The sequence below is a fragment of the Fukomys damarensis genome, unplaced genomic scaffold (genome assembly GCF_012274545.1).
Source record: "Fukomys damarensis isolate Sample0158 unplaced genomic scaffold, DMR_v1.0_HiC HiC_scaffold_38, whole genome shotgun sequence".
NCBI classification, from domain to species: Eukaryota; Metazoa; Chordata; class Mammalia; order Rodentia; family Bathyergidae; genus Fukomys; species Fukomys damarensis.
In genome coordinates this window covers 50,816,201-50,831,681 of record NW_022900950.1, presented here as the reverse complement: position 1 = coordinate 50,831,681, position 15,481 = coordinate 50,816,201, and the positions used below count along the sequence as shown (strand labels likewise).

The window sequence follows — 15,481 nt, the reverse complement described above, 5'->3', positions numbered from 1 at the left end:
ATCCCCTTTCTCTGAGAGGAGGGGTAGGAGGGAGGAAAGCAGGGCAGGGTTCATGGAGGAGTTAACTTCTTACCCAAATTATGATGTGGGATGGCCCAGGAAACCATAAGTACGGGCGACAATATATCACACGTGGTATTTGGCAAGACGATTTCTTCCCTGACTGTGGGCATACTTGGGGGAGGGATCTCAAGCAGGGTGCAGTCCCTTACCCTCATAGGTCCATTCTGTCTGACTAGCCTGGTGTCTTAGGGAGGGTGTAGGAACAATCAGGCAGCAGGAAGACTATTCCATGGCAAATTCCATGGCAGGTTCAGAAGCAGGAGCAGGGGTAGTGACGATAGACGGGATGGTAATAGACTTGCTGTCCTGAAAAGTACGGGCAGCTGAGCTCCTGTTGGAGGGGAGCAAGGTGTTGGTTAACTGCTAGGCAGAAGCTGTGTTAGAGACAGGTCTGTGGCATGTTGGGAAGGTGGCCAGGTCCTGTGGATTTCCATCAGTCCTAAATGGCAGAGGTCACAGCATTAGAAGGGATAGACTTGTGGACCATGGAAAACAAGTCTGTGTGTTGTTCTGGACAGCAGATCCACATGAGGCCAACTGCTGCTTTACTAAAACATGAAAGGATCTACAGGTACTTTCAGGGGCCACTGGGCCAGAATGCTATCACTGAGAGCTGAAATTCTAGAGTATTCTTCCTCCTTCCTAGCTCATAACTCTGCTCATTCTAGTGGCCTTTCCTGACTCACCATTGACTCAGAGAGGAAAAATCACTGAAGTAGGGGGGGACAGAAGTTTAAAATCAAGCACTGAGGTTTGTCCTTGTAACCGGCACCAACACAAGCATTACCAGCATCGTGGAAGCTCTCTTGAGGGCCCAATGGCAGGGCTTTGGGTGTGAGGGGCCGGTCTTATTATGCTTTTGCAGTGTAGGAGCAAGGAGAATAACATTGAGCACAGAACCACACTGTGTCCTGTTCCAGAAATCTGTCTTTTTATTGGGACCAAGAAACTGTCATTCAAAGGAATGTGAGGAGTCTTTGGAGCATTTGACTATGAAACCATTTCATGTATTCTGGTCTGACTGGCAGAGATGATAGGTACGAGGGAAATGCTCACCATATAAAGGGGTGATGAAGATAGCTGGTAGCAAAGACAGACTTTGATGTCAGGTGACCTGGGCTTACATGTTGGCCCTGGTATTCTAGCAGAGCACTGGAAGTGAATATTTGCTGTTGTTTTTATAGGAGAAGTCAGACAACAGCTCCTGATCTGGGCAAGGGTTGTTGATGCGGTGACAAGGAGGGGGCGCTGGAGCTGAAGCCTGGACAGAGAGTGGTCTGCTCTGGCAGTCTATTCCAGCGGGTGCCATGAGAAACTGCTCTCCTTACGGTTTGTAGCAGTTATAGGCTTGTCTTGCAGGAGCCTCCAGAGGGGCTGCTGGGAGAGCCTGGATCCTTCGTAGCCCACAGAGCAGCAGTTCTCAGGATATACCACTGTAAAGCGCCCCTGGGTTAAGTGGCAAGATGCTCAGGTCCTAGGTCAGGGGACTTTAGGGATCAGCACATGAAAACAGGTGAGCTTTTTAGGCAAGTGTCACCTCTCGCTATGCTCCAGGCCTCTGTTTCTTTACTCTTCTAGTGAGATAATGCTTTTCCTGTCCTACTTACCAGCTGTGTCTGGAACCCAAAGAGATAATGCAAGTTCCCATGAAAGGGCCTTGAAAAGTCCAGGCTGCTGAACAAACAGAGGCAGTTATATTTGAGGTAACTCCAGCAGCTCTGGTCATTTCCACCTCCATGTCTATTCCTCCTGTAAGACTTGAGTCTCACTTTTACTCCTGGAGCGTGAACAGCCAAGAGGCCTTCATGATGCTGGGCTCAGTAGCTCAGCGAGGCTCCAGGAGCTTGTCCAATAGCGAGAGTCACCCAGGAAGGAACACACCAGGCAAGTTGGCTAATAGACCTTTATTAGTCTGGCCAGACGGCACTCCCCAAGCCAAGTGGCTCAGAGAGGCGGCTAGCTCAGAAACAGAGGCCACTTTATATAGGGCTGAAGGGGGGGTTACATATAAAACTTACGGGAAGAGGACAAAGGCAAAGAATCAGTTGTTCTGACCTAGTGGTTATCAGGCATGTACTTGACCATCATGTACTAATGATTAGCAGATTGCTCATCCATTGTTCCACTTACGACTTAGATTATAATGTTCAGAACATTCAGATTACAGACATACAAAGAGTGACACAATCCATGTTGAGTCTCTGTGTTCACTAGTCTCCATCCAGCCTTCCAGCTACTTCAAAACAATTACCTAACAATTCACAATTAATCATTAGTTATCTTATAAGGGATGGGGGGAGCGACAGTCTCTAGGTCATTTGCTGGTCAACACAGAGTCGCTCTGGTTCAGTCAGGCTCTTACACTCCAGTACCCTCTCTGGGCTGGGACAGTACAGGGGCTTCTGGGCTGCCTGTCCAGGCTATGCTTTTGGCCTCCAGTCTCAGGAAGCGAAACTAGGGCCTGGCCTCTCTGGACTAAACACCAGCTATGCTCCCAGTGATCAAGGGAGGATCAGTGGCTGTTCATGTGCTGCTTCTACAGCCTCTGCCCAGTGGAGAGGGGCCTGTGCCTGCAGATGTGGGGAAATGGGAGGGGGAGCTGTTCCAGGCCTGGTGTGGCAGGCAGCCTTCCTGCTTATAAGCGATCCATGAAATGCTTCATCTGTACTGCTTCCCTTTCCCAATCCCGGCATAAACACACACACACACACACACACACACACACACACACACACACAGGAATGCAGGTCTTCTTGCCAGGATGATGTGTGTGTGTGTGTGTGTGTGTGTGTGTGTGTGTGTATGTGGGTTATGGTTAATGCCAAGTGGGCTAAGTTTTCACCCCCTCCCCATTTTAGACCTCCAAAAGCTCCTGAAATTTTATCTCTAAGTGTGGGTTTCCAGCCAGTTTATCCCAGAAGAAAGCTATTACGTTGCATCAAGATTAGTCAGGGTTGCTGTTGAATAGTTCTCCTTTAATTCTCTTGAAAAAAAGAACAGAAAGACAATATTGGCAAAAAAAGCTGAGGTTGAAGTCAAGAGCACCTGAGTTATAGAAATTTTGTTGTTGCCTCTCTTAATGGTTTCCTTTAAACATTACAAGGATAAAATTTTATAAAATTAGAGACAACTCTACAAGATAGTTATCAAGAAATTGTAGATTTTAGAAATTTGAGTTTGCTTTGTGAGTCTCTTAGGTGGTCACAAGTACTGTCTAGCCAAGGTGACTAAAGTAGGGAGGATATAAATATCTTAAGAATTATTATTATTATTGTTATTATTATTTTTTGGTACCAGAGATAAAACTTGGTTCCATGCACTTGCAAGGCAGGCGGCAGAACCACTGTGCTAAATCCTCGGTCCTTAAGAATTATTTTTAATTGTAAAGAATCTGCTTGTGTCATTTGACCAGCTGGTTGTTTGCCTTGAATGATATGACATCAAAAATTTCAGGGCAGGGGAATTACCTCAGTGGTCTGCCATCTGCCTCATAAGCACAAGGACCCGAGTTCGATCCCCTGTACAAAAAAAAAAAAGAAAGGAATTTCATGTATACTGGAGCTAAACAACACTGTTAATTCAAATAATAGAGAAGGACATGGGAAGAAGGCTAGAAATGAGAAGCAAAACATTTTAATTTGACACGTGTACATTCAACACTTGAACTTACCCACAGTTAATCCATGGAATATTATTATTAAAAAATAATATCTAAAAATATTGAGGAAATGGTGAAGTTATAATACTCAGTTACAAAAGCAAAATACAAACTTGTTTGTCTAGTATATTTAGAACAGTAAAAACAAGAGAAGACCATAAAAATCACCACTATTAAATATACAGACAATAAAAGCAGAGAGACAGGATAAATATCACTAGAGTGTGAAGTGCTGGGTGTGGTGGTACATATGTGTAATCCCAGCACTCAGGAAGCTGAGGCTGGATGATTGCTGAGAGTTTGAGGCCAGCCTGGACCACACAGTGAGACCTTGTCTCAAAAAAACAAAAAAGCAACAACAAAAAAACTCAAAACAAAACAAAAGTGAATGTGCTTTATCTATATTGAGGTGTTAGTAGGTTTGGTGAGGTTTTTATATTAAAAAAAATTTACATTTTTAGATAAATGAACAAAAATAGATAATTTCTTCTAAAATTAAAAGATGTATGCAATTTATTAGCAGATGGTTACATAAGCCAAGTGTGGTGCACACTTGTAATCCTAGAATTTAGGGGACTGAGGCAGGAGGATCATGGAGAGTTTGAGGCCAGGCTGGGCTACATAGTGGGTTCAAGTCCATTCTGAACTATATAGTGAGATCCTGTCTCCCAAATAAAACAGAAGAAGGAGAAGTAGAAGAGGAAGGAGAAGAAGAAGAGGAAGGAGGAGACGAAGAAAAAAAGATGAAAAAAAGAAGGAGAAAAGAGAGAGAAGTGAGAAATGACAGAGAGAAGAGAAAGCTTGGGAGCTTGCCTTTGTTCTTGCTTTTCTTCCGTGATCTTGGACGAGTCACATAACCTGTAGTGCCAGGTTCCCATTTGTGAAACAGGTGTAGGAAACAATGGTGAGACAATTACAGGAGGTGGATATTACACAGTGTACAACACATATAGCATGGCAGTGGTGGTGGACTACGGCATGGGGGTTATTTAACTTTGTTTTAAGGCAAAAGATGTTAATGTATGAGTTGTTTTTTCTAAACTAAAACCTCAGTATTCAGGCTTAATTGCAGTGCTAGCATTTTGTGATAAATAAGTGGGTTCGGGGTTGCAGTCTGGGCATATCCATTATGCTCCTTGACTTCTTTGGGATAAGACACGCGTGGTAGAGATGCTGTTTGTGGATATTTTAAGGTGCCTGGAGGATGGATGTGACTGGCCCTGGAACTCAATATTCCCCTAACCAGTTGCCAAACCAAGGCTGAGAATTGGGAAGCTTCTTGCATGAGAAATGGTTGGCTCGCCTGCTCTTGCCTTCGGAGCATCTCTGGTACTTTATTTTCCTCAGAAACCTAAAATTGCCAGCTTCTGTGGAAATGGAAGGTGGAACACCAATTCTCAACTGCAAATGACAACCCACTTGTAACACTCAGGCCAAAAGGCAGTAGGAGTGAGTTACTAAGGACTTGCTGGTAAGGGTGAACAAAATCAAATCCAACACATTTTGTGTATCAAAACACTCTTGGGCAAAGGCATGTGTGGTGGCTCAAGTCTGGAGTGCTAGCTACTCAGGATGGTGAGACAGGAGGATCACAAATTTGAAGACAAACGGGGAAACTTAGTGAGACTCTGTTTTCAAAATAAAATAAAAATGATCTGGGGGTATTGTCAGTGCTCCATGGCTTCAATCGCCATTTTTTTTTTTTAAATACTGACAGGCAAAATCTGCATGAGTCAAAATCAACATACTGGGATGTCTCTATAGCATTTCTTGCCACAGAGCAGAACCTGTCACTAGGAAGATCTTGGGTTAAAAGCAGAAACATAAACAAAGAACAACAATAACAAAAAGCTCTTCATTGTGGGTCCTTTCACTGTACAGCATATTCTATGGCAGCAGAAAAACAGAAATCTATGTTTTCTTTCTAGCACCTTTCTTCTTGTGAGATCAGGAGAGAGTATCTTTACATCTTACAATTCACGTGGTGTGCGAGGTCTTTCAAAGCATTTTCTGAAACAGTTTTATTTAATCATCACAATCATATTGTGAAGAAAGGTGTTTTTGTACATGGGAAGCTGAAGGTAAGTGACACGTCAGGTCGTGAGCTCCACTGCCTGTTGGGCCTTCCTACCCTGACCCCACAGTGTTGACAACCATGTACTTCACCCTGTATTTAGAACTTCCCTTGGGGGGGGCTCTGTCAGATGGGATCTTCCCTTATTCAGGGGCAACTGATGCTGAGTCTCTATTCAAGTTGCACCAAAAATTTGGGTTGCTCCCAAAATCCTGGGGGAAATGATGTTTCCTCTAAGGAGGAAACAGGGTGGGGGCTGTTAGTCAGACCTCACATCATTTGCACCGGGTGATGGGCGTCTTTGAAGTTGACCAGCCCCACTGTAGGTGGGTGGAGGGTGCAGATCCCTTCCATTCCTTTCTCTACTGCGTCTCCTTTTGTCTTTTGTGCAAGTCCATTTCACAAAGTAGAGAAATACGACCAGTGGAGTGTGGTGATTCACAAGTCAATGGCAAGGTAATAACAACATGATATTAATAATAGCTGATAATTTACGTGAGCTTAAAATGCTGTGTGTCTGGCACAGCCCATGATGCAGTATATATAATTGAACCCTTTAAATACCCATGCAATGCTATAATGTCTACTGATATTCCTAATTTCAGTGAAGAAAACCAAGACACAGAGGGGTTAAATGATTTGCTCAACTTCAAATGCAACTAGTAAATGGGAAAGAGTACTCAAACCCAGGCAGCGAAGCTCTGCAGAGGGAAAGAAAGATGTGCTCTTTGTGGCAGACTCTTACCTGCTACCAAGGAGGCAAAGGAATGGCAGTGATGCTCTCTTCATTGCCCAGTCCTGTGCTGAACATTGCTAGGTGATCTCAGGACTATTTCCTGTTGAGACCAGACAGGGGCCTCACCAGCCTTCCATAGCTAGCGATCCACTGTTAGCTTTCAAGTAATGAATCCACCAGAAGGAGAGATGAGAGCCCATGTGTCATTTCGAGGGCACAGTTCATAGATACCAATTAATTTATAAAACTGTTTTATAAAATACGTGTATGTGTAGCTTTGTAAAATGAATTTGATAGCCAGATTCAATTTGAGTGTACTGAATATCTGCTGTGGGTCAGGAAGTTGCTGTAGTTAGGTACTGACGTTCACAAGAAATGAACAAAATTATATCTTAAAGATGTTATGTTAGGATATCATTCTAAGTAAAAAAAAATTTCAGATATAAGTCCTTTTGAAAAGTTACGATTTCTCTTTTAAGCCCTTCCTCACCTGTTTTGTGTAATCTGGCTTGCTACGCTGATCATGGCTTTCATCCATGCACTTTTAAAGTCATTTTTGCATTCTCCTACATGCTTTTTCAGTGACTCTCCAATTTTTTTTTCTAGCTGGTCATTTATTTTCAAGCCTTTTGTTTTATACACAGTTCCATTCACTTGACAGTATTGTATTTGTCCAAGTCTAATGGGTAATACATTTACAGAGATCCAGTACGTAGAGGGGACATGTTAAGAATGCTTGATTCATACTGTGCAAGAGAAAAGCCCCGAATGCTATTTTTCAGTATTAGAATTACACTCCATATGTGAACAGTCAGGATATTAGAATCTCAAGAGGCAGCTTAATGGTGGATGCACATAGAAGAGTGTTTCCCAAGGAGGGGAACTGAAGCCGCTGGTGCCGTGGGAAGTGGCGGGTGCCAGAGGCAGAGACCCACCTGGAAGCTTCCTGCAGTGGTGACCACTGGAGCAAGCGCAGTGGCTGGGGCCGAGCGCCGAAGATACCAAGTTGTGCTAGTGCAACCATATACATAATTAACACCCTAAGTCTCAGTGTAACATGGACATTAATGGTGATGACAGATAAGTACAGAGGCTTGGCAACCAGATACTAGGCGAAACACTTCCTAAAAGGCCTTAAGAAACATGTCTGCAGGAACCTGCCTGTCTTAATACTGGTAGAACTCAGCTAAAGAGATTTGAGGGTTTCTAGTATTCTCTGTGGCTGAAGCTGAGAGTCTGAAACCTGAATGCTTAAGCTCTATTCTAGACATAGCTCCAACTCCTTCAGGATATAAGGAAAAGAGATAATATTTCCACAGTGATAGATCTTTGGTTCCCAAATAGTGGATCATGATTGTAGGGACTCACCATAGTATGGCTTCTTCCCCATCTACCTGTGTTACAAGATTAAATGGCTTGGATGAATCTTTTTGTGGTAGAACCTTAAGGAGTCATAGCATTGTTCATCCTGAAGAACTCTCTCTTCTCATTCTCAAGTATGATCAAGATCCCCAAAGAAGAGACCAGAGCCTGTGCAAATTCAGAAAGGAAATAATAATGGAAAAACCACTCATTTAAAGCAGCAGAGTACTCGAGAATCATGGGTAAGCCCTAGGAAAAGGGGACTTTCTTCTTTGGAAAAGGATAACCTAGAAAGGCAGGGGACAGAAAAACTGTGAGAGCAGGCAAACAGAATCGGTATCACCAGTTTTAAAAAGAATTAAATGTCTTAGATCTGAAGCACCAAACAGTTCAGAAGAAAATACGCCTATCAAATCACACAAGGAGTCAGTAGAACAGAATAGGACAGGAGTGGACAACGATGCAGGTATTCAAGGGACTAAATGTGCTTGTTGATGTCTTATACTGCATGATTGTGAGCAAAGGGAAGTTAGGTGAATGTCAGTGAGGAAGGGCCACTTTATTCTGCAGTAGTTGAAGAAATCACAGGCTACCTGACTGTTGACCGTGTTGACGACATTGATTCTACTGGTATAAACTGTGGTGACTGTCAGCCTGATGGGAATGCTAAGCAAAATAGTGCTGGTTCCTGTGTATTGCAGGAGAAATCAACAGCTGAAAATGGGGCTTCGGAAACCCAGAATTCAAGGTTCCATGACAATAGGAGGGAGGACAGTTATCTAGATGGTAACATGCCTTGTACAAATTTAGAAGCGCAGGTCAAGTTGGAGGATCACAAATTAGGAACTGCCTGCCTGCCTCTGGAGTGTGTTAATCAGCTGACTTCTGAGCCAGCTTCAGGCCCAATTTCTGAAATCCAGTCATCTTTAAGGGATTCTGAGGAGGAAGTGGATGTGGTGGGGGTTAGCAGTGCCTCAAAAGAGCAGTGTAATGAAAATACCAGTGACATCTTGGACTCAGATCTCGGGAGAAGCAGAGCCTCTGTCTGTTCTAGACTGCATCACAGCTCAGATGACGTCTCTGTGGGAATCTCAAGAACATTGCTATGCCCTGAGAACATCAGCATGCAGGGTCTCCCCTGCCAGAGCTACTACTACTAAAAACAGTTCTCCTTGCAGAGGGAATGGACAATTTGAGGAGAATAATCTTAGTCCCAGTGAAACAGGTGCAACTGCTAGTGATAATGTAAGGTGAGTCTCCCACAAATCCTGATGACTTTTCTCAAAATGAAAAACTTTCATGTTGTGACTCTCAAAACTGTGGAAGCAAAGGACTAAGTAAGCCACCCTCAAGGAGAAGACTCAGCATCAGACATACGCCACCTGCCAAAGAGAGAGCCAATCAGCACATCGCAGAAGAGGAACATGATGATCCTGATCTTTATTACTTTGAATCAGATCATGTGGCACTGAGACACAACAAAGATTATCAGAGACTGCTGCAGACCACTGTTATCCTTGAGGCTCAGTGTTCCCAAGCTGTCCAGGACCTCGAGAGCCTAGGTAAGCACCAGAGGGAAGCACTCAAAAACCCCATCATTTCATGGAGAAACTCCAGAAGAAGGCTGATATAGGGCTTCTTCATCCACAGAGTTGTTCAGTTGTGTGAGATTGTATGGGATCAATATACCAATAGCCTTGGGGATTTTGAAAGCGAATTTAAAAACTGTAAAAGACATACTAGGAGAGTTGTTTTTTTTTTTTTTGTTTGTTTTTTTTGTTTTGTTTTGTTTTTTGAGACAGGGTCTCATTATGTAGTTGAGACTGACCTGGGACTCACTATGTAGTCCAGGCTGGTCTCGAACTCACAGTGATCCTCCTGCCTCAGCCTTCCAAGTGCTGGAATTACAGGTGTGTGCCACCACTCTCAGCAAGTTAAATTAGTTTTTGATAAAGTAGGTTTACCTGCTAGACCAAAAAGTCCTGTGGACCCTAAGAAGGATGAAGAGTCCTTCTTAGTACTCTGTGTTGCCCTTGAGTGATGGTCCAGAAGGCTCCCACAGCAGTCCTCAGATCTTCTGAGTGAAGACGCGAAACCTGAGACGTTTAACCAGCTGTGGATAGTGGAAGAGCAGAATAAACTTGAACAGCTGCTCCTGAAGTACCCTCCGGAGGAGGTAGGATCTCAGTGCTGGCAGAAGATTGCAGATGAACTGGGCAACAGGGCAGTGAAACAGGTCGCTAACAGAGTACAGAAGTATTTCATAAAGCTAGCTAAAGCTGGTGTCCCGGTTCCGGGCAGGACACCAAACCTGTATATATATTCCAAAAAGTCTTCTACAAGTAGACAACAGCACCCGCTAAATAAGCATCTCTTTAAACCTTCCACTTTCGTGACTTCGCAGGAGCAGCCAGTGTACATGGACGAGGACGACGACCGGCCCTGCTTCCACGGCCACAGGGGCTCTGTGGCCGAGGAGGCGGCGGATGAAGAAATCATTCCAATCAGGTGTAGGAATTTACCTGAATAGAAAGAACTATTACAATTTAAAGAGTTAAAGAAGCAGAAACTTCAGCAAATGCAAGCTGAAAGTGGATCTGTACAGCATGTGGGCTTCAAGTTAACAGTGGTGTGGAACCTATCCAGCATGTTCGGTGGCACTGCCAGGATTGTCCCCCAGCGATGTCTCTGGTTTTCTCTGATTCTTGTTCGGACGGCCTACATGAAACAGATACTCATGAGGAAGATCACCAGCTGGAGCCTGTTACAGGTCAGAGACATTCTTAGAGACTACTGCGTGCCCCAGGGCACCAGTTATAATTACCTGACCCAAACTACTTTCCGGAGATCAGATGACACGGCAGAGCGAGCCTCACGAGTCCTCTTTGACACATAGCAATGGTATCATTGTTGGCGATACGCACAGTCTGGAAAGGTCTTCTGCTTTCCCTGAATGACATTCACAGTATGAGCGCATCGAGTATTCTCGCCCAGCCCAACTCTGCACCGCGTGGCTCTCGATCCCTGACCAGCAGCCACGCGTCCTGGTGAGCAGAGGGTTCCCTGGTGAATACCCCCGACCTCGAAGCCGGGAGGCGGTGAGCTTAGTGGGTGAGATGGACGCGAGAGCACACATTCAAGCCAGTGTATCCCAAAGGCTTCAGAGAACTTGGTCATAAATATGATAACAAGAATCAAAGTATTTATATTCAAAATGCTCTCATAGCTTTCAGTTTTGTGAAAATAGTTTTCAGCACAGAAACTGACTTCTAGATAAAGTTTTAACCAATGATGGTATTCGCTTCTAGGATCTGTACTCTGAAAGAACTCACTCTCCAGTGCTGGTCGTTGATGGCCTTTAGGAAATCGGAGCTGCCTAACCATACTGATACCTAATTTCTTTTAACCACAGTGGACCGTCCTTGTTATCAACAGCAAAGCACTACAGGAGGCAGCTGTGGCATTGCTTCTTAACCAGCTCATGGTGTGCGAATGTTCTAAAATCGTCACTCAGATATATTTTTAAATGTAATGTTCTATAAGATGACCATGTGATGTGTGCGAACTATGGTGAAAAGTGCCAATGGGAGTAACTGTGTAGTCTCTAACTCACAACATTTTTAATTACTTTAAAATATACAGACTTCCGCCTCTGTATTTGGAGTTGTCCGTACAGCTCATCAAAGAAAACTGCCTAATATAAAAATCACATATATGGTAATAAATTCCCTCTTTTGCAGTCTGAACAAGATCCTTAAAAGATTGTATTTTTATTACTATTTAAACAAGTGATTAAACTTAGTCTGCACAGTGAGCAAGAGTTTACATGAATTCTTTTATACTGCTGGATTTTGTTGTGCATCATTTAAAACATTTTGTGTGTTTCTTATAATCTGTGTATATAGTATGTTCTTTAAATATATTAGTTCTCCGTTCTCAGGAGAACTGTGAGAAATAAACTATGTGGATACTGTCTGCTTATATTATAGATGCTTCTTGTGACTTCCTTTGGCTAGAATTGGATTTTTTTAAACCAATGTTAATACCAGAAATTGTTTCTTTTAAGGGTTTGCTTTGCCTATTTGAAGGGTTTCTTTCTGAGCCTGAGAAGATCGGTGAACGGTGGTAGCTAGTGTTCTCCACAGTGTATGCTGAAACCTTCATCAAAGGAGCTTGCAAAGCAGAAGCCGAGACCCTACTTAAGAAGAAGGGCAGTTATTAATGCCCAGATGTGAAAGCATACATTGGAGATTTTTATTCTAGTTGTTTTTGATGAAAATAAGTCCCCATGTATTTACACAAGTGGTCTCCTGGAAATTATAATTGTCTAGGGTAAGATGGTATAAATATTCTAAGATGGATTAAAAAAAAAGGGTTTCCCAGCAATAGAATAATTACCTTTCCAGTACAACAAGCAAACTTCTAAAAGGGTAATAGGAATTGAGGATTATGCATCTGATTATATGAAGAAGGACATAAAGGTGAAAAATCTGTGTGGCAGCTGAGCACACCCAGCTGCTACGATATGGGTTATGAGTAATCTGATTTTCAGGAATTTAAAAATTCAAGCTGCCTGGGATGCATGTTGTTGGAAGCAGAACTTGATCCAGAAAAGTAGTTTAGTTCTATTTCTAGGTCAACAGTAGGGTGATGCAAATGACCTAGATTCTTAAATTTCTGAACTTAATTGATTTGGCCATGCAGTCACGACATCAAGGCATGATACCACATGGGCCCAGGAGTGAATGTACATTAACCACTGCTAGAAAACAGCACAAGGAAGCCACTGCCAAATAATAAAGCCCAATTCAAGGAAATTCCACCAATTAAACAAGCACTAATAGAAAAATCAGCAGCCCTAGGATAAGAGCCATCACTCCAAAGTCAAACACTCAGCAGTATAGTTCCTTCTAGGGGGAAAAATGGGCATATGGAGGAAGCGTACTATGTTCTGCTGACCTGATGTCATCACACTGTTGAAATGTGTTCTAGGAAAGAGGCACCACTGAAAACACTTAGCTATACGGATGTTCCCTGAAGTGCTATTTTAAAAAGTAACAATAAGGGCTGGGGAATATAGCTCAGTGGTTTTGCTGCCTGCCTTGCAAGCACAAGGGCCAGAGTTCGATCCCTGGTACCAAAAACAAAAACAAAAAACAAACAAACAAACAAAAAACACCCAAGACAAAACAAAACAAAAGTAACAATAAAATCACAAACAATAAATGATCACTGTTAGGGGGTCAATGAAATAAATAGGACGCACGTGTAAATACCGAATAGTTTCTCTGGTATGTAAAGCTAAAAGTGTAAATAAGGATTAGAATGTATAATTGATAATGTGAAATAGGAAAAAAAAAGGGCTAAAGGAGTAGGGGAAGTGGGAGGAGTTGGGGAAAGGAAAGAAGAGAAAAAAATACAAGAAAAAAAAATGGAAAAAGTCATTGTTCACTGTTAGGGGGTCAATGAAATAAATAGGACGCACGTGTAAATACCGAATAGTTTCTCTGGTATGTAAAGCTAAAAGTGTAAATAAGGATTAGAATGTATAATTGATAATGTGAAATAGGAAAAAAAAAGGGCTAAAGGAGTAGGGGAAGTGGGAGGAGTTGGGGAAAGGAAAGAAGAGAAAAAAATACAAGAAAAAAAAATGGAAACAAAGTCATTGTGAATAGGGAAGGGTGGAGAGTTTGAAAGGAGGGCAGGGGGATGGGGAAAACATAAGAACCAAGATACATCATGTAAAGGTACAAGATCCCAATGATGAACGTACCTGTATTGTATACCTAAAAGGCACCAATAAACTTATAGAGAAAAATATTGAGGCTTAACCTGGGAAGGCTGTAGCAGAGGAAGGATGGAGAGAAGATAACTAATAGTTACAGGAGTGTAGCAGGGTAGGAAGAATACCGTTTAATGTTCTATATATGTAGCACAGTAGAGTATGTTCCACAACAATTAATTGAATATTTCACAGTTGTTAGTAGAGAGGCTTTTGAATGCTCCCAATATGAAGAAAGGATAAATATTGTAGGCAGTCAATTTGCCAATTACCCTGATCTGATCATTACACATTTTATACGTGCATTAAAATGTCATATTGTTCCCATCAATATGTACAATTATGATATGTAATTGTGATATGTAATTACTATATGTGCCAATTAAAAATAAAAAGAAGAGATGATACTTTTACAAAAAGTGCTATCTATCTATCTATCTATCTATCTATCTATCTATCTATCATCTATCTATCAATCACCCTTGTCATCCTGGGGGCCAAGAAAGCAACAAAATCTCATTGGTCAGTAAATTTTATATATGTTGTTTTACAAATTATGTATATAGTAAGTGTGAAAAATGATTATCATCTCTGAGAGATGATGATTTTTGTTTTCTTTCTGTGCATACAGTGTATCGTTTCTAAAACAACCACAGTGATCATGTATGGTAATATACAGATTAAAAAAATAAACAGGCACTATATGTTTCTGAAGTCTCTGCTTGCACTTTCGGCACAGTGCTTTGGGGCATGGCTAGTGGAGCCTTGAGCAGAACATGGTCAGTAGTCTTCCTACCTGTCAGCACCATGGATAAGGTTAGTAGTCTGGGGTTGGCTGCACCTCAGGTTTGTCCTTTCTTCTTGATGACTTCTGGTGAACGAGAGTTACCATCCTTTGGAAGGCCCTTACCCACTCTTTGATGCTTTTCTTGGTACAGATACCATCTCCCAGACATATTTCCTTTTCTAGATAGTCTCTTCTTTCTAGATATTCACTTTGTTCCAGATACTTTTCAAAAGGATGCTCTTTTTCTTCCCCATGCATTTCCTCCTTCAAATCCTCTTCTTTAAAAAGATCCTCTTTTCCTTTCCAATAACTTTCTCCTTCCAGAAACTTATCTTCCTCCAGAGACTCTTCCTCTTCTGGATAGTCCTCCTCCTCCAGAGACTCTTGCTCTTTGGTGAATGGAGGCTCATCCTTCAGACTCTCCTCTTGCAGCTCCATGTCAATATCTTCTCCCTCTGATGGCAAGGTCTGTGTGGAATGTTCAGAAGTTGTTCTGGAAGGGTGAGGAGATAAGGCTCCAGATGGCAAATCTTTTTCAGCAGACATGCTGGAGATGCGTTAAGAAGATGAGCCCTTTCAGCAGCACGAAATGTCACTGTACTTCCTGGAAACCAAGAAAGGAATGAAATCCCATTAGTTAGTAATAGCCAACTGTATATTGACTTACATCCATTTTGTTTACTCATTCATTTAGTAGTCTTCGGTGAGCCCTTTAAGTATGCAGATCCACACACAGTGGCTTGTGAAAAGGCACAAAAAGAGATGGGGCTTTAATCTCCATGAGTTAGTTGGGTAGATCACATTAGGAGGCAAAGACTTTGGAATTACCATACAATATGAAGTAAAGGAGGAGGGCTGGAGAGTGGAACAATCAGTCTTTAGCACTGTGATTGTTACAGTATACTTGTATTTATTCATTTGAGAAATATTTATTTCCACAACAAAAAGACAGACTGTTTTCTAGGAGCTTCAAGGTTCTGAGTTTGATTCCCAGTACCAAACAAGCAAGCAAGCAAACA

At 42.3% G+C, this 15,481-nt stretch overlaps 1 protein-coding gene and 1 pseudogene across 1 annotated transcript in view; one reads left to right on the top strand and one right to left on the bottom strand.

Annotated features, from left to right (window-relative positions):
- Positions 1-15,008, bottom strand: part of Erich6b (glutamate rich 6B) — a 44,932-nt gene extending 29,924 nt beyond the window's left edge. The window contains 4 exon segments of the mRNA XM_010637113.2: positions 9,858-10,006; positions 10,250-10,415; positions 10,497-10,611; positions 14,586-15,008. Of these exon segments, the coding sequence (XP_010635415.1) occupies positions 9,858-10,006; positions 10,250-10,415; positions 10,497-10,611; positions 14,586-15,008 (853 nt within the window).
- LOC117284627 lies at positions 7,109-11,570 on the top strand (annotated as a pseudogene).
- Positions 15,009-15,481: the final 473 nt, after the last annotated feature.